The sequence below is a fragment of the Aythya ferina genome, assembly GCF_964211825.1.
Source record: "Aythya ferina genome assembly, chromosome: 4".
In the NCBI taxonomy this organism is placed as follows: Eukaryota; Metazoa; Chordata; class Aves; order Anseriformes; family Anatidae; genus Aythya; species Aythya ferina.
In genome coordinates this window covers 44894635-44913554 of record NC_140300.1, presented here as the reverse complement: position 1 = coordinate 44913554, position 18920 = coordinate 44894635, and the positions used below count along the sequence as shown (strand labels likewise).

General features: G+C 37.9%; 1 protein-coding gene across 3 annotated transcripts in view; it reads left to right on the top strand.

Moving 5' to 3' along the window:
- FBXW7 (F-box and WD repeat domain containing 7) overlaps positions 1-18920 on the top strand; it is a 164655-nt gene that overhangs the window by 72780 nt on the left and 72955 nt on the right. The window contains exon 1 of one of the 3 annotated variants that reach the window (XM_084516803.1): positions 13952-14220. The exons of the other annotated variants lie outside the window; for them this stretch is intronic. Within the exon in view, the coding sequence (XP_084372929.1) occupies positions 14074-14220 (147 nt within the window). The 5' untranslated portion in view covers positions 13952-14073. Of the gene's footprint in view, positions 1-13951; positions 14221-18920 lie in introns of those variants that run through there. 3 annotated transcript variants of the gene reach the window in all.

Here is an 18920-nt window from a genome sequence, read left to right as displayed (position 1 = left end):
GCTTACATAAATTAACATCCTTGCTTGTTTTAGATTTTGTTTGCTTAACTATTTCTACAACTTCTAGTTTTTAATGTTAACTTTAATATTAACAGCTGTCATCCTCGGTATACTTAAATCTGTTGTTTTTAATTGCTTTGTTTCCATCAAGATGAGTTGTTTTTGTTTAGTTGCTTTGATGTTTTCTTAGAGGAGTAATGACATCTTGATTATCTTAGAAAATGTTCCCATACAGTTTAAATAAGTTACAGATTTATTTGGCTTTGGGATGGACTTGAAATTTATTGCAGAATGGTGAAAAAAGAAGTCATGATCACTTACACCAAAGCTACCACAAAATTTTAACTGATCTATTAGTTTTTCCTTTATTTAAAATTTATGTTATGTCCTACGTTGAAGCTACCTCAGTTAGGAAACAGTCACTTTAAAAAATAAAAATAAATATTCCTGATAATGGTTAGTTGTGTTCCAGTGAATATTGTTACAGTTTTTTATGATTAAGACAAAAAAGTACTTCATACCAGAGTACCAAAAGCAGTTAGGTGCTGTAGGTCAAGTTGTGGTATCAAGGTATGTTTCCTTTCTTACTCCTGCTTGCGTGTCTGAAGCTGGTCTTTGGCAGATTGAGGAGAACAATCTGAAGATTATACAGAACCTAAAAGATCCAAATTATTATGTCTAATAATAACTTCTTGAGGTGTATAAAGTTGGATCTGTAACCACAAAAACCACATTGATACCCCTTCAGCAGTTGCTGTATTTGAGCATTTACTGCATTATTTAAAGTTAATAATTTGATTCCTCTCATATATAACATACAGCAATGGTAAGGGTTGAGAAGCAGCTTATTTTTCTGGTAAAACTGGTGCACTTTGGTTGCAGTGACCTCTGATTCCAGGTTCCGTATCCACCGTGCCTGTTTGACCACAAAGTCACTGGGAGGTGCGAGTGTGTGAGTGTGAGCATTACACTCCTTGCTCTTTTTGTCCGTCGACCCTGGGGAGTGGCGGGGAGACCAACTAAGCTGGCTTGGCTGCAGTGGAGCTAGGTCAGCGCGTACCACAGGCTCGTTCCTGGGAGCTTACATTTCCAGACTTAAAGGTCTGGAGCAAACCTAAAGCTCAAATACTTAGTTTGAGCTCCCAAATCGTGCAGACTGGGAGAGAATTTTTTACTCTCTGGTGCTTGTTCTGAGCTGGTGCATAGAGCACAAGGATATAAAAGATGTATTTTTTGGTAATTTCAGTTTTGTGTGGAAGGATAGTATCAATTTTTAAAACTAAAGGAAATTAAGTGGCTATTGTAAGGAAGATTGCACAGGGCAGTTCATGCCTGTGAAAACTGAAAAGTGGCTCCTCTTTTGTGCAAGTGTAAATTTATTGTCAGAAGGTCAGTAGCAAACAAAGCTTTTTTAGAAATACATGGAAAGAAAGGATAACTAGAGCGATGCTGACCTTTGGGTCAGTTTACTTCCCTCTGTTTAGGGAAGGTTGGAATACTGTGTGTAGGTGGGGTGGTTGTCTTGCAGCAATGTGTGTTAACATTTTTACCTCTTTTTCAGCAGCAGAGGGTGCTGCTATTGCTTTGCTGCAGTCTTATGGAGAGTTGTGCTGTTGTGCTGCATTGCTTTGCAAAGGATTTCCCTCCTGCAGCTAAAAACTTAGTGTGTTTTTTAATCTGCAAAATAAATACAATGGAATTTAAGAAGTTTATACTGTAAAGAGAGATTGCTTTTTTCCCCTTTTTTTGTGTGCAGGGATCATGCATAGGTTATGTAGATTCTTCATGCCTTTCATCTCCTGAGATGTCTAACAATTATCACAATGCTTTAAAGAGTTTTTAAACCAAGTAATAATTCATTTAGTCGTGTCAAAATGGGTACATGTTAGGAAGTGCTCTGACTGTAAGAAAAAAAAAGTTGGCAATAGAATTTTTTGTTCTCGCTTCTCCCTCAGATTCTCCTTCCTAATTAAAGCTGCTTTCATATCACTGTCTTGAAAAGATTAGCGACATGCACATTTTTTCCTGCTGTTCTCCCCCTTTGGTTTTTGTGAACCACGGCATTAAAATACAATGGGATAAGATGAGTAAATGGCTTAAGATAAATAAACAATTAATGGTCTTTACAACTGCAAGGCAGAACTACTTTTACGTTACTGTGACAGTTTAATTATTTTGGAGCAAGTTTTGTGTTTTTTAAAAATAAGATTTTTGACCCTTCCAGTACCGAACCTTATTTTTCTGTTGGACTGTAACAACATTAGAAATAGCCACGCTCTTGAGATTAGTATCAATTAACACTTACAACCTTTGACTTCTTTCTCATTTATATACTGCACAGTTTAGTTGCTGATGATTCCAAGCATGAAGGATCATTTGGAAAGGTTCTGTGACTGTCATTAAGATATAGTTTGTTAAATATTAAAGTATCCGTGGAAGGAATGCAGATTCCCAGTCTCTCTGTAGACAGCAAAGTTCTTCCTCTTCTGTGCTAACCGGCAGCATGTTTCTTGACTTCAAATACCAACCTTTCCTTTGAAAAGTACTTTTCTCTTGCTTTGTTTTTACTTGACATTAGGTAATGGATCATTTGCTGCCTGATATTTGCTGAGGTTTAGCTGCATTCTTACCTTTGTGAGTAGAATCGTCCCTATGCTTTCACTTGCAGGTAAAGCTGGCATTAAAAAATGGCTGCTCTGCTAATTTTCTGCAGTCTGTAAGCAGATCATGAAGCTTTCAAATTGATACGTGGGTTCTACTTGTAATACGCAGTTATCCCAGATATAGTTTGTGGCATAACTTGGCTACCTAGTTCAGCTTTCTCATGCAAAATTCTTGAGGTATCTAGTAATTAAATGCTATGTTAAAATGTCCCTTGCAGTCAAAGGACAGGAATCTCTCCTACAATAAACACTGTCTTTTCTTTCCTTTAATGAAAGGTGCTTTACTGGTTTTCATCATGGTTTCTAGAATTTTAACTACAGATTTAATGCACAGTACTGATGTGTAATTTGTTTTGTTGAGAGTTGTGTATAGACAGGAGAATCAACAATCTCAGTGCCTGCGAAGGAAGAGACGTTTAACAGAAAACATTGATGCTGGCAGTTTGGGTCATGGTTTTGATTACAAGATGGTATTTAATAAGGAGGTTTTCATTGATTTTTGCCTTCGTTATGGAGAGATGTGTGTTTTCCTGATGTGGAAAAGACACAGTGCTGATTTAGTCCTCTCTTTTCCTGTTACAGTGATCACTTACTGGACTAAAGACCTAGCTGAGTAAGGCACAAGCAATTTTCTTCTACTTTACCAATAATTGAGGTCAGTCTTTCAGTTCCAGTCTAGGAATTTACCTCAACTAGTCACACTGGAAAATAAAACAACAGAGCTCTTGCTTGTGCCAGATTAGTCTGTACAGATATCTGACTCAAACGTCCAATCGCAGCCGTTGTGCAGTGAGGATGCGGCCTGCCTCTCAGAACACGTACCTTCCTTAGTTCCTGATCGTCCTTACAGGCACATTTGGTAGCTCTGTCTCAACGTACGTGCAATTCTTTTGGAGCTGTATGTTTGTTGACATGCAGGCATATTTCCAGCCCTCCCCTGCTGCAGGGAAAAAGCCAGCCACCTCTCTGGCAGGGAAGCAGTCTCTTAGACTTGCTCAGAATTGATGTGTTGGTATGAGGCTGTATTAACTTGAATTGTCTTCTAGTTTCTTGGCCTCTGCAGAGCTCCTTAAAGATAAATATTGGAGAGGAGTTTGTCAGTGTGACTCCGACTGCCATATCAGATTCCTGGATGGCTTTGCATAGAACACACCAAACTGATCCTTTCAGAATAACTACTCGAGGCGGTGTCTTTAGTTGCACACTTTTTTTGTAGGTTTTGAAATCAGCATCAATTAACCACCCAAATTTTGCTCAGGATCTTGGTACTCAAGATGAAAATTAGCCTTTTAAAATATACGTTGCATTTTTTAAGAATGTCGGTAACACCATTTCAGCTTGTGAGTTATATGGCCATGCCATGATGAAGTAGAAATCACAAAAACATGCTCAAGAATACTTTCAGTATGCTTACTCTGTGGGGGATGCATTGCTTGTCTAAGAAATACATGCAGGAGCTCTGCCCCACTTAAATATGCCATTTGTTCCTTATGTTATTCTTGATTATGTGGCAGGTGCTGTTGCCTGATGTGATCATTAGCCCAAATATCCCTAGTCTGCAGTGATACAGCTGTATTTACTGAGCATTTTATCAGTGGATGCTGCTGCTCTCAGTGTTGATTTTAAGCTGCTTCACCTTTTGGGGCTTAGCTGAAGTTGTTATTAGTGGTTATGAAACTTGATGCAATGGTGAATCGAAGTGTGAAGGAAGTAAAACTTACTGGTGAGTTAGTTTTTGGTTCTGTTCATTATTTTATTTTTCTTTTTAAGGATGGTCTTTTAATACTAATCTGGCTGCAAGTTTATGTTTAAAATGTTATGATCAGTACAATTATTTTGTTCGTTGATGTCTTATACTTAAAAAAAATAAATAAATAAATAAAAAATTGAGATATGAAATTAGTTCAGAAAGGTGGAGGAATAGAAGTTGATCTGAGGACCAGAACTATGTTTAACAGCTGCTGCAGGACTAACATTTTTTCGTGACTCATTTGTCATTGCAGTCTGCAAACTAGCAGTGTATCCTTTACTTCTGTAGAGTCTTTGTTATCTGCACAACATCTTGGTATTCAGGAAATTTTACATAAGGAAATAATTTACATACCCTTACAAATTCTTGAGTATAAGAAGGAAATGCAGAGATTTCTCTCCTAAGTCAAGCTGGAACTAAACTAACTATTTCTCTGTAGAGAAAGAGAATCTTACTTCTTTTTATGCTTTTTTTTTTTTTTTTTTTTTTTTTTTTTACCAAAAGCTGATGTTTTCTACTGATGCAACTACCTGACCGAATATTACATAATATGAAATGGGCAAATTGTGAATTTTAGTACTATTCAGTGAAATTCAATCTTGGGAGACAGTGGCTGTGCTTTTCAGCTGTGTCATGAAATAAGACTCTGTTGACGCTTATTAAATTTTAATGTATTTGTTCCATCCCTGGTGCCTCTGCTGAAGTGGAAAATGTACCTGCAGCCACCACAGATTGCCAGCAGGGATAAGTTCCACCTTATTCACCATCAGAAGTCATTATTACTTTTAAGTGAAGTATGAGCAATGTTTCCTGTAAGTGCAAAGCACTTTCTTATTGTGTGTTACTCAGCTGCTGGTTATCTGTGTTTGGCAGAGGCAGGAGACCCTTTGTTGTTCGTACTTAAGTTATGGAGCCTTTCTAAAGGATGGCAGCTTTTGCAATCATTATTAAGCAAATATATTGAATACTAAAAATACTAATAAACAACAAATAACACATACCTTTTTTTTTTTTTGCCAGTGTTAAGTCCTTCAGTTCTGATCCCTTAGTCAGATATTCTAAACCACAGAAAATAAATCACTGTATTAAAATGAGCAAGTAAAACTGGAAGTGACACAGCTATATGGAAGAAATCAAGCTTTGTGTAATTCATTATGGATCCCTTGTTCCTGCTAGATGTAGTGCTGTTCTTTGTCTTTAAGTGGGACATTACCCAAAGCCAAGGATATTTCAGCAAGGATATTGTTACCCCGAGGCAATTACCCATCTGCACAATTTTTGGCTTTGGTGGAAACCCCTAGTGTTGCATGTCCTTTAAGTAAGTATTCCAAGCTCTGTTTTATATGCATTCATGCTTATCTGTTCTGGAGGAAAAAAAACACAACACAACAGACTATTGAAACTTTTCCGATGCTTTGCCAGTGAGAACACTTTGGTATTGCTGCCCTCTATTTCTTTGTTGACAGAGTTTGAAGTACAAACATCAGGCAGACAATTCAGCTCAAAGCTGGATCTAGGTGTCCATATAAATATGTTTATATATATTTATTAAATACTCATAAGTATTTTAGATAATGGGCAATGTCTGAACAAACCAGGGGAAGCCAGTGCCTGTTAAATAAGAATACAGGCAAGAATTGTCCCATCTCTTCCCCACCCACTCAGAGGGGAAGAAAAAAGGGGGGAAGTAAAAGAGGCAAATAAAAGATGAAGATGGCATCCATATCAGCCAAGTGCCATGTCTTCCATAGACTACCTGCTCTTTTCTGTGATTTAGGCATCCTTTACTTCACATATCTTGAGCTTTATAAATAGCTTCACAGCCCTTTGCAGTATGCTGTTAACCAGCTGAAAAGGATTAGGTAGCTTAATTCATTGCTATCAAATGAATGCCAGTATAACAATTGGTTGCATTTGTTGCATTTATTTGAATTTTACAGTTCTAGTGAGAAAAAAATAATCTTCTAAAAAATAGACCTGGCTGCCTACGTTCTTTCATTTCAAAATGTAATACTTTGCATTGTTCAAACTTCTATTTCTGGCATATTTTCATTTTATTTAAATAAAATAGCTGGATATAAGAGTCTTATTTTGATGTTGGGTATACAAGAGGATTTTTTTAATGCTAAATAGTATCTGGACATTTTTTCTTCCTAGTAAGAAAGAAAATCTGAATGCATTAGTAGCTGAAATATTTTTAAGAGCTTTATGTTTTTTTGGGGAATGTAACTTTTCCATTTAATATGCAGAAAGGGAGAATTACAAGTCCAAATTTAATTTTTAGTAATGGTTTCTAGATGCTATTAAAAAACTAGTACTTGTGATTTAAAATATTTTGGTACTGGCCTTGTATATATTTTGTATGTGTGTATACACAAGTAGATAATTTCTCATTTATAGTCTTGCATTTTACATGAAAGTACTAGGAAAGTTCCTAAGAGAAGTTGAATTATTCTGTATGAAGTTAATTTTTCAGTTTCCTGCTTTGTAAAGCAGCCTTCTTGCTAACAAAACCACCTGCTTCCCCTTCCCCCCCACCCCAGCTTGTCCTCAGCCTGGGAATTTGACTTGCATTTTAATCCAGTGTTAAATATTGCATGACTTCTCTACCTGTTGTTGTAGTCTTAATTCTTGCCTCAGCTTTATTTAAAGGTGCAACAACAGCATAAATAAGTGGTCAGCAAATGAATTCCTGCATAGCAGCTGTAGCAGTTCGTCTTAACAGCTGGTGCAACTCTGGCTAGACTTAAATGTACTTAACCACCAAATTGTTTTATAGCCAATGAGGACTGGGCAGACATTTCTGGAATACTTGGAAAGTGCAAGATGATGAAGCTGGATTTCTGTTACATACCTGAAATTTTTAATGAGGAAAGAAAGACATGTGCTTCTAAGATGGTTTAAAAAAAAAAAAAAAAAGATAATGACAACAAGACCCCGTAGTACAGTAAATAAAGTTAGGAAGTTTGTGGAGCAGAGCCAAATGATAGTTTTCTGATTATAAATATGTACACTTACAGGATGCTTAAATATGGTAGGAACTATTTAAAAATGTATGTGGTTAAGTATATGTCTTAATGACATGGTAGTATCATTAGTATTGACATATTGTCATGCCAATCTGCAATTTACTAGAAAGTCTTTATCTTTCTCATAAATTCTTAATGTGACCTGACAAAAAGCTTCCTTGTGCAAATGGTCTCCTCCTACTTCTGTCAAATCCTCTTCTGCACTAACAACATGTGGACTGAGGGCAGACCTATAGCAGCGTGTTCCCTTCCCTTTCTCTTGATAATAAATTTTGCTTGTTGAGATGCTCAGGAAGCTTTTTATTGGTGATGGCTATTCAGGGCCAGTGTTTCATGCTCAGGGATCCAAGAGAAAGGAGAGGGGACCTGATAGCTTGATGTTGCTGAAGGGTTCATGTCTTGTCTACTTGCTCACCACTTCCACACACTTTTGCTGTTTGTGTTTGCATTATCATGCATCTGGCTACTTTATGAGCTGCTTACATTTGCCAAGCTAATGTAAAATTTACTAAGTGACAATGAAAGCTGAGGGTTTTCTGGCACCCTGCTTACTGAAGTCATTTCAGAGCAAAGTGCGAGAAGTGCTGCAGCCAGCTTAAGGAAGTTTGGAATCAAGCGGCCAGAGCAAGGGAGGGAGGTGAAAACCACTTCTTAAAGAAAATAGCTGTTAAACTAACACTGCACCTAAGTGCTAGTGACTTTGTCAGTGTGAAGTCAACTAATTTACAGGTTGTATCACTTCTTTCTTCACTGACTTCTAGTGTGTTGAATAACCTGTAGCTGAAATGGGGATGCTGATGTCGTCAGTCTCTTGAGAGAAAGTTAAGAGATTTAAGTTCATGAAATGCTTTTTTTCCTGTAAGAGTTTTCAAAACAGCTTTTTGTAATAGTTGGACATTGTATAAAAGGGAACATAGGAACCAAGTTTCTCCATTCCTGTGCTTTCTTTTCAGCCTTCTGCAAAGTACTATCCGTCTAGGTGTCAGTACACAACGTCATAGTTCAGCCTGAAAAAATGCAGGTGATAAGGGCTCTTACTCTTTCATTAGGTGTAAAAGGCAAAGGAGAGAAGATATTGCATAGCTCATGGACACTGCTGGGCTAGAATCAGTAGCTGAGGAACAGGAATAAAAGGACAAAAAGAAAAAGTAGAAAAACAGCAAACCAGAAACTGAAGGAGAGCCTGGAGCAGAGTAATTGAACAGGGCTGGAGATTTGTGTGATGTTCTGTTGGAACATTTGACCACTTCATTGTTCCAGTGCTTTATTTCTTCAACTTAAAAAGTTTGAAAAAGGGGAATAGTAGATTTGCTTTTGACTCTGGGTCTCTTGCCAGTTTGCTTGTGTTGTGTTTTTTCTCATTAGTAGCTGCCCGCAGGACTCAGAGGTATTCTCGAGTTTCTTCAGCTTGATGCGCTGTGCTTGCGCATCAGGTGAACTGCAGCTGCCAGTCACAGTTTTCATTTGTTTGCAGCAAATGTAGAATTAAAATAGTACATTAAATTCACTTTAATTCCAAGCTTCAGTTCGCAGCTAGTACATTTTTATCATGTTTGAAAGGGTTCACACTCATGCATGGATAATCTCTTCTCAGCTGATCTGTGGTAATGCGTTAATTTAGTATCAGTTCACAGTGGATCTGAGTCTCTACTTTGGAGGGCAGGGGGAATGTCCTTGCTGGTAAAGGAGGATGAATCTGTATTTCAGCGGGGCGTAAGTTAATATGCAAAATGAGTTACTGCAAGGGACTGATAATCTGGTTGGTGAGGAACTAGGCAGTTTGTTGATCTCTGCTTTCCAGCTGCAAGCAGGGAATGCTGCTCTTCTCCTTTTGCTGCTGGATTCTCCAGCTGACCTCTTTCTCTTCTCTATATTTTTTAGTCAATTCTGATCTTGAGAGATCAAAATGATCCCTCCATCGATTCCCTGCATACTCTCTTCAGGGTTCTGGGTCATTATATTTTTACACACACAGAGTTTTGTACCGAGTAAATTGGGATATGATAGAGAGACTCTTGAGAGCGAATTTTTTTTTGGTGCAGTGCCACTAGTATATTTGGTCTGGTTTGGTACAGCAGTGCTGTGTTTCTATGCAGCTTATTCATTTGCCTGCACAAAGCAGGCTCATGCAGTATATCAACTGGGAACTATTTGTGTACTGGTATTAGAAGTCCTTCACAGAAAGAAGCTTGGGACCACAGTCACCGTTCAAGAATAGTTACTAGTGTAGTTCACTTCGCTCACAAAAGGGTTGGTACTCTTTCTACACATGCATAGGGACAGGCATGAACGTTAGGAAAGCAATAAGGCATGTGTATAATCTAAGTTCTAGTGCGTTTTTCAATATCTGCACATTTTGAGAAGGTGACTTTAGAAATGTTGCAGTGCTCTGCTTTATCCATTTGAGGGCAGCTGTTCACCAATGTTAAGAACTGTTGAAAGAGTGCCTCGGGTTCTGCTTTCTGCATTTCAGTCTTTCTATACTTGGAAATATTTAATTTAGGCCTCTGTAGGTCTTGAATTGTTGCATCACCACATTAAAATGTCATAAGTTCATGTAGTCTTTCAGCAGGATTAGTATCCAAAACAATTGTGGGCTCTAGGAGAAGATTTTGTGAAGTTTGTGAGTAAGCTGCTTTTTGTTGCTGTGATAAATTTTTACAGCTATGCCTTAAAGCCTTCTGCAGTCAAGTATTCTGAACAAGCAAGGGAGTTTCATAACGTTTTATTTCTGGTAAACAGTTCCTAAAAAAACTCTGCTAAAGGTTCATGTTTAATTACTTCAGAAGTTACTGGTGTTTACTGCCTGCTTTTGCTTTACAGAGGTGTCCCCTCACTGGACCCTCAGAAAAGAAAGAAAAGTCTTCTGCCTTATTAAGCTTATAGTTAACTGTCAATAGCAATCTCAAACTAATATTTTCAAACACAAGTTTTCAGGCACTTCTATGCATAAAGTGATCTGTTTTCTAACACGACAATGGGTAAACACTTAAAAAGAGCATCATTGGAAATCAGTCCCAAATTGCTCAGAAATAGGATGCTAGAAAAATGTATTAAAAACAGTGAGGCTCAAATTTCTGTAGTTTCACATTTGTCAAGTTTATACCTTCTCTCTGTATAATATTTAAAGAAAAAGCTTTTAAAGATAAAAGCAACAGAGCTATTCTTTAAAATTTACAGTTAGAGCTTAAATGAGAAGTATATGTGTAATGAATACAAAAATAAATTATACATAATATGTGCGATATATTCCTGACACTTCCAAATAGCCAACCCTCTCCATTTTTGTCTTCCTCTTACTGCTTAAATTAGGCTGTGTTGTATTTTCAGGCTAAGAACTCTCACTGATTAAATGTTTATAGTTGTCCAGCATAGCTTGGGGCCCTAGAACATTACTGTAAGACAATTAATACCTACAATCAGTAATGTGTCATGCATTTAAGGCTGAAAAGGAATGATGATGCATGGGAGCAAAAATGGGCTGACAATATCTGGTCTGCATTTTGATGATGCCAAAAAAAGAGGGGGTAAGTGGAGTGGGCAGAGACAAAAACTGAAGCTGTTCCTTTTAGTGTGGTAGAGTGTAAAATTTAGTGTAGTCACTTTGCATATGACAAAAAAGTAATCCTTATTCTGCTTTGGCTTTATCCACTTAGTAAGTAGGCAACTCAAAGTGAACATGATACTTTTTTTTTCAGCTAGAAGTGCGTCCCCGTGGATTTACTTTAGAATATCTGTTTGTGAATGTTTGGAAGTTACTGAGGAAAAACTGACATATGCTGGCACTCTTACCTCAAACCACACAGCAAAGTGAGGTCTGATAATCAGAGCTCTGTCGGGAGAGGTACGAGAATAATCTGTGACAGGAGCCTTGCACCACGAGTGGGGCTGGGAGAATGCCTGGCTCCCCGACTGCATGCAGAACTGTAAACGGACCGAGTCGTGTCCCTGTTCTCCACATTGGTTACGAGCTGATGTAAAAGGAGGAGTAAGACTGTCTGTACACTGGTATGCTACTAGGCTCTGATACCAACTGATAGCGGCGGGTATTAAAATAGAACGATCTGCCACGCTGTCTGATCTTCCTCTCAGCAATTGCGCAATGAGATAGTCTCTTAAAACAATTTTTCAGCAGTTTCTCACAGCACACATGCATGTATTTCTGTATGTGATTAAATGAAATACAGCGTATTCCTTAAACTAGAATCTGAGGGTTGCTTTGTTTGATAAATACTGGGTCTCATCTTGTCACATTACATACCCACTATTTAAATATTAAATTACATCAATAGAAATACATTTTGGTAAACTTCCCACTTTGCTGGAACAATTGAGACAGTAACTGGTACCTCAGAAATGGAAAACTTTGATTTATTGCTTTATTTTGAAAGATATTTCAATAGAGAACTGTGAGTTGCTTGTTTTTCCTCCGTTCAGTCTTTTAAGGTAGAAATAAAATGGCACGTTTGCTCCCTCTTTGGAGTGTTTTAGTAAGGCTTCCTTGTCTGAGTGAAAATGAAATCCTAAGACACCTTTCCAAAGTCTTCTAGCCAAGTTAAGTCTAATACTTGTATAAAATACCAAGTCCTTCAGAATGAAGCTATGAAGTATGATCTGATAATTCCACTGCTACATGTAAGCTAATGATAAACTGCTTTTTGGTGTTTATAGGATGAAGTGTAAAGAAGGAAACATAGGAGGTCTTTTAGAAGAAAATCTACATCTAAAGCTTACTTTGGAATGGTGTTTGAATGGAATAGTAGTAAAGAAAAATAGAATGCTGGATTGGCACAGTGTTTTCATCCACCTATCCCAGCATTTCCACATGCAGCATCTGTAAAGAAATGTAAAGTTCTCTAAGAGGCATTTTCTTATAAGTAAATAGTTGCTGAAATGTATATATACTGAGTGAAACATTTTGGGTTTTTATGTTTTTACAAAAAAAAAAAAAAAAGAAGTATTCAACAAGTAAATGTGTAGTTGGGGAGGCCCTTTATTTGTGAGTGAAACATGATGACAGGTTGGCTTTTTTGAAGGGGAAACAAAGAGCTAAGTGGAGATGCTAATACAGGCATATTTTAATGCTGTCTTTTGTCAAGTTACAGTGTTGTGCTTCAAGCATTAAAGCATTACTACACTCCCTCTTTTGCCCTTACATAATTATACAGTTAATTATCTTTGCCGGGTTGTGCATAAAGGGACACGCAAGATTTCTTAATGGTCATTTATTCACTCTGTTTTGGGCTATACTGGCTCGGTTCGTACAAGGGCTTTGACGGCTTTCTGCATCTTTTATCAGTAATTTCATAAGACATTTTCACAGGCTTTTGTCTCTTTCTACTTAGTTTTGCTCAAAAAGGTTTTCAAAATTCGAATACATTTTTAAGAACTGTGTTTAAGTACAGGGGTTGAATAGGGTTGTGGGAACCTAACAGCATTGTAGGGAAGCTAATTTGAACCAAAAAATGATTTAAAATTGAAGTAAACTAATTGCAGGTAATCTGAGTAATAAGACACGGCTGTTTTAGCGTGCTTTGGTGGAATAACAACTTATTCCAGAAAATGGCACTCAGCTGGGGTTGTTGCTGAGAGCAGCCTCTCCCCATCTCCTTCGGGGACAGCCTTCCTGCAGGAAGGGGGGCGAAGGAAAACTAGCTGGGAAACTCAAGGTGACTCTTCCCACACTCCTCACGGAGGAGGGGCTGTGCCCTTCTCCTTTCCACCAGTGTGATGGAAGGGGCCTGCATGCAAACCCGCCAGAAAAGGGGAGAACGCCTCAATGCCACCGGTGCCTACAGCCAAAGCCCCCACAGCAGCAGGGAGGTGCAGGCTGGGCTGCCTGTATGTCGGTAAGGAGGGCTAGGAAGAAAACTGTAGTCTTACTTCTGATTTCCAAAAAACAACAACAAAACCCACCACATTTCAAGCCAATATCTTCACTTTGGGGGACTCCAATTTCTTCCTACTTTTTCTTTCATTTCATTTTTAAACTTCCAGTCTTAGCAATACATTGTGATTGCGGAGGTGAGAAACAGCAAAGCCTGGGTAACTTTTTTGAGTCACTAGCTGTCAAGTTTTTATTGAAAGCCTCCAGAAGAAGCCTGCCTGGAAAGCGGTGTGGCTGATCCTGGGGTAACACCGTTAGGGTCTGAAGGCTGGAGTCTCCTTAAATTCTTGCTCTGAAAGGACATCACCAGCTCATAAAATAAACCAATTTAAAATAAAGTAAAAATTCTTCCTTTAAAGCACATGCGTTAACGTCTGTGGCACTGAAAGCTCGTGGCAGTTACATGATTTTCTCCTTGGTTTTTAATCTCCGGATCCCTTTTCAGAGAAGGGTTCTCCTGACATGGCAGGGGAGGTCCACCAGCTGTGTGACTGGCAGGAGCAGTCTGCCTGCCCCTCCGTCGTGCAATTCCTGTCTATACTAGGATAGCTCGCGCTTCACTGAGCAGCAGACAGGTCAGGACACTTGGCAGGAGAAGGTTGAGAGACAAAGGCAGAAGGTTGTGGGGAGCTGGATCGCCACTTTGAAACCCGTTTTTGAAGGAAAACATGCAACTTTAGGAGCAAAGGTTTTTTAGCAATGCTCATGCATTATTAGTAGACTTGACAGAGTAAGAACAGTAAAATGTCCAAACCTGGGAAAACTGCCATAAACCATGGCTTGGTTCCTGTTGATCTTAAAAGTACCAAAGAGCCTCTACCACACCAAACTGTGATGAAGATATTTAGCATCAGCATCATTGCCCAGGGCTTGCCCTTCTGCCGTAGGCGGGTAAGTGTAAAATTCTTTAAAACCTGAATTTTGATCACTTTGCTTGTGGTTTAGTGCTTTGTCATGGTGCATTCGTCCCATGAGGAAATAGTTATCTGTACAGCGTATTGTCTCGGGGTGCCACAGAAGAGCCCTTGGGTCACTTATCTCAATATTTTTTTTCCTGCTTCATTTTAATTAAAATCCACGTGTTGTTTGTCGTAGATATTACTCATTTACAGGGACACGTCGGAGATTATTTTATAGGTGCAAACCATGTAGATGAAAAAAATAAAATATAAAAAGAAGTGCATTCTTAAATTTGTACTTCACTCTTATTTGCTGTTTTAGGTGCTGTAGGATTTTAGTTGCAGGCAATCACTGAGTGCAGTTCTGAATTGCACTGGCACAGTTGGGTACTAAAGTAGAGAATTCAGAGATCTTAAACTCATTTAATATTTAAATGTTTTTAGTAATAATTCTTAAAATACAGTTTTAATACTGTAGTAACTCAGTAGTGGAGATAAAAATTTTTTGCTGTTACAGAAAATAAAAATAGCATGTTACTATGTGGAGGTTGCGATATAGTTTATATATAGACAATCCCAGCCTGACAGACTATCACGGGTCTTATGCTACAGCTTCAGGAACTATATGGATAATGTGGCTCTTAAAACACAAAATATGAGGGGGAGAAAAAAGTATTTTAAGTTTTGTTCTCTCCAGTACCTAATATTAAATTCCTTAAAAAAGCTGCAAATCAACTTATATCATGATTCTGTTACGTGATTTACATATTGCTGAGCTCATGCTCTCTAAAGTCAAATTAATTTTTTGTCTTTATTACTTTTTGGAACTTTTTTCAATAGAACTATAAATAAATTTATTCATCGTAATGAATATTCCCCACACTATGAAGTTTTCTGTTGCTACTGAGTAAATATTAACTCCATTTATTGATGCCAAGTTTTAAAATTCTGGTTCAGCTTTTGCAAATGTGCTGACTTCCCTTGAATGTCTAAATACCCCTTTTTAGTGAATTTACGTAGTTAAATCATAGATGACATTTAAATTTGACAAGATTGCCCTTGAAAGGTTGATTTCTCCTTACTGTGTTGCTTTGAGTATCTGAGAACATTTCTTGTATGTAAAAGATACATGGTATGTATTGAAGGCTAGCAGTGTCATATCAACCTGCAGCAGTGCAAATATTGGGACGTGTATATACAGCGCTCTGTCATATGGTTGCATTTCACAAAAAATAATGTTTTTCTGAAATTCAATACTACTTGTGTGTTCACTGGATGGCGAATAGGAACATTTCACAAGGTTGAAATTGATAAAGTAATCATCTCTTAATAGGCGTTTTCAAATTTTTGGTGTGCTTTGAGAATGGTTTGCCTGAAACTAAGCATTCGGAATACATTTTGATAGTTCTAGTTCCTTTGTCTTTATGTTGCTTCTATGCTTTATCAGAATAAAAATTTTTCCATGAGTTTAGTAGATGTTCCACACAAGTCTTATTTTAAAGAAGTAATGGGAATATTAAAAAGTTATGCTGTCAGCATGGAAATGCTAATCTTGCATATGTATTTTCTGTAGTGAGCAGTGTGGCTACGCGTTAGCTTATTGCAAATATGAAAAGACGATTTAAAAATCAGTTCCCTGAAGAAATTCCATTGTTCTAAAATGATCACGGTCTCTCAGTTGTCCTGTCCTAAATCATGTTTGAGCAGTCAGTTTCATGAGTTTGGATGTTTTAGGTTTATAAGAGTCCTAAGAAGTTGTTCAGCATCTACTTTTATCTTTAGGACTAAGCTGGAAATTAATAAATGCTGCAAGCATGTATTTTACCTTCAATTTAAGTTTTACTTGTCTTCTGAAACTACTAGTTCTCAGTCTGATGGCAGCTGGTAGTGGAAAAGATGAGAGGCTCCACCATTACTCTCATGCCTTGCAATGTATTCAAAGCCTGCGTAGAGCTCTCAGCGATCACCATATTGGGTTCCTTCCATGGTAGCATGCGTTGGCTGCATAAAAGGTCTGCGTTTTCATTTCTACATATCCAAAAATAAAACCCACTTTGGTATCAACAGATGGGAGGATCGATACTTTTGTTACACAAATATATCATTTTATTAAATGTTGCTAAAACCAAAAAAGTATTTTCAAGTAAAATTGAAGATTGTGTCAGAACTCCTCTGGTCTGCAACTCTTTTCTTTAATTTATACTCTTCATTTAAGAAGTGGTGGATTGAATTATTCAGTATTGAATGTTCAGACCCCAAGTTGATATACTTTAAAACATTGGCTAGGGTTTGCTTCTAAGTTATGAGCAGGCAATGTGTCAATACCAATACTGACTGCTCTCTGGTAAGTGTATGACTGGGCTGTTCAAACACTGACAGGGCTTAAAGATTATCGACCTTCTCCTTGTTTGAACTCATTCCTTCTCCTACTTCATCGTGCATTAAACTGAGCAAAACATCTTTAAAATGTGTACTGTGATCCCTGGAAATAAAACTGCTTCCGTTAGGGGAGCTGACAACCCATAGCTTCTGCATCCTCTGCATTAGTTCTATTGGGCTTCTGTCAAGAAGGGTACTATAAATGGTCACAGGACTTAACAGTTTGCCCCTATGCATTTTGTCAGTTTGCTCATGGAGTTAAAACACTTGCCTGCAATACCCCTAATCGGAATCCGGTTAAAAATAGTATTACTTAGCATTCTTTGTGTAGCTCTTGAGAATAGCTTTGTGCATAGCTCTAGAAGCACTGTACTCGCATGATAAACGCGTGCATGCCTTCAAAATGTTGCTGAAAGCATTGATGCTGGATTGTCAAACATAAACACAGCTATGGTCCTCTTTAGCTGTTAACGTATCTTTTGTAGGCACTGAAGTGGACTTTGCTGTATATTGTGAAGGAGCAATGAAGCCCTTTAACTAGTGCAAACTTCAGGTATCATATGTCACTTAGCTCGAACTGCAGCTGATCACTGAACATACTTAGGAGACAGTCATGCATGTCACGTATGTTCAAAAGCAAGTGCTCTATTTTCTCTATCATAGTAAATGCTTTCAGTTTGTTATGAATTGGTCTGTAAATTAACTGTATGATTTTTCTCCATAGGCTGTTCTTAAACCACTAATGATGGAAGTATTTCTCCTTTCTAACTGTTCTAATTCTTACCAGTTTCAGAAGCTGTACTTTAAAAACAGATTGCTTCCCTCTTTAATTTCCACGTTTCCTCCTGAAAATTCCAGTACTTGTTACTGTTAAAACTTGCTATATAACAATTTCACCATATTGAATATACATTTTTGAGCAGCAGTAATAAGCCGAAGAATTTGTGAAAATGCCTTTTGCACTTTCAGCATTCCTCTATTTCAAGCGGCTTAAAGTAGAGCTGAATTGTTGCAAAGGAGTTTCAGTGTGCACCCTGCGGTATTCTAAACTGGAAAAGCTGAGGTAATAAATGTATCCATTTCCAAGGGCCCTGCTCTCGGAAACAGCAGAGATTCATTTATACCGTGCCATTTCGTGAGAATAGTTTTTCTGTTTCACCCTTAAAATGTATCTGACAAAATTCAGGCAATTCATCAACTCAGTTCATTAGTGAAATGCTTCCCTTTGTCAGATGTACTTGTACATGAGGTGAACAAAGATAAAGCATTTGAAGATTGATTTATTTGCCAGCTTGTAGACAGTTTTATATGTAAAAGCATCGACTGGTTTTATGCATGGCACACTACGGGTTGACTTGTTACTGCAGTAGAGCACTTGGAGTGAGATGCCACTTCATTTTCCTGCCTCTGCTTGATTAGTATGCACGTAGTTGTTTCAAACACTGATGTGCCTTATGTGCAAACATCTTCACTCATTTGGACTTGGTGATTTATCCCTTCATTTCTGTATTAAAACAACCAAAACCACCCTTTTTGTTGTTAGTCAAATCAAAGTAACTGCTTGTGCCAGCACTTCAGCCACATAGTCCTTTCAGTGTTTCAGGAAAATCTAATCCCGACATTTTCTGCAACAAATTGTATTTCTTGCTGGGGTAAAGCATGTTATTTCATAGATCACAGCAAGAAGTTACTTAATGAACCAAAAACTATCTAGTCTTCTGGGAAATGCTGTGTCCTCCCGTCTTAACTAGGGAAAGTACTTCTCTGCATTTCAGCTGGCTTCGGATCAGATCCTGAATAAAATGAAAACCAACTAAACTATTTTTCTCTTTAAGCCCAAGTGAACAAAGTGTTCCCTCCCTGTAATTCCTTACCATTTGTTAAGAAGAGACCATCAGAAGAGCATAAAGGAGAAATGAGTATGTGTCTGCTACTGGACAAATAAGAGCATTCCCGCGTGCCTGTGCCTTCTACAGGAGACTCCTTGCTTCTGGGCTTTGTGGCAGGTAACCAGCATTGTGGCTGCTGGTGGCAAGAAGGTTTTTTTAAGTGGCTGTCACAAGTTATTCTCTCAAAGCTGGTTTAGCCTTTACTTCACTCTCTGTGTTTGTGTCAGAATTTGTCACTCTGATGGAAGCACGGATCATGGACTGATCAGCTGGTATCTATGAGAAGTTTGTTCTTGTCCCCTAAGCTTGTTTCTCATAAGGGAGGATGTCCATTGCTCTGTAAGTAAAATATTCCCAGAAAAGCCATCCATACAGAGCTTTTATTTCTCATTCTGTTAAAAGTATAACTTAGATTGTTTTAGTG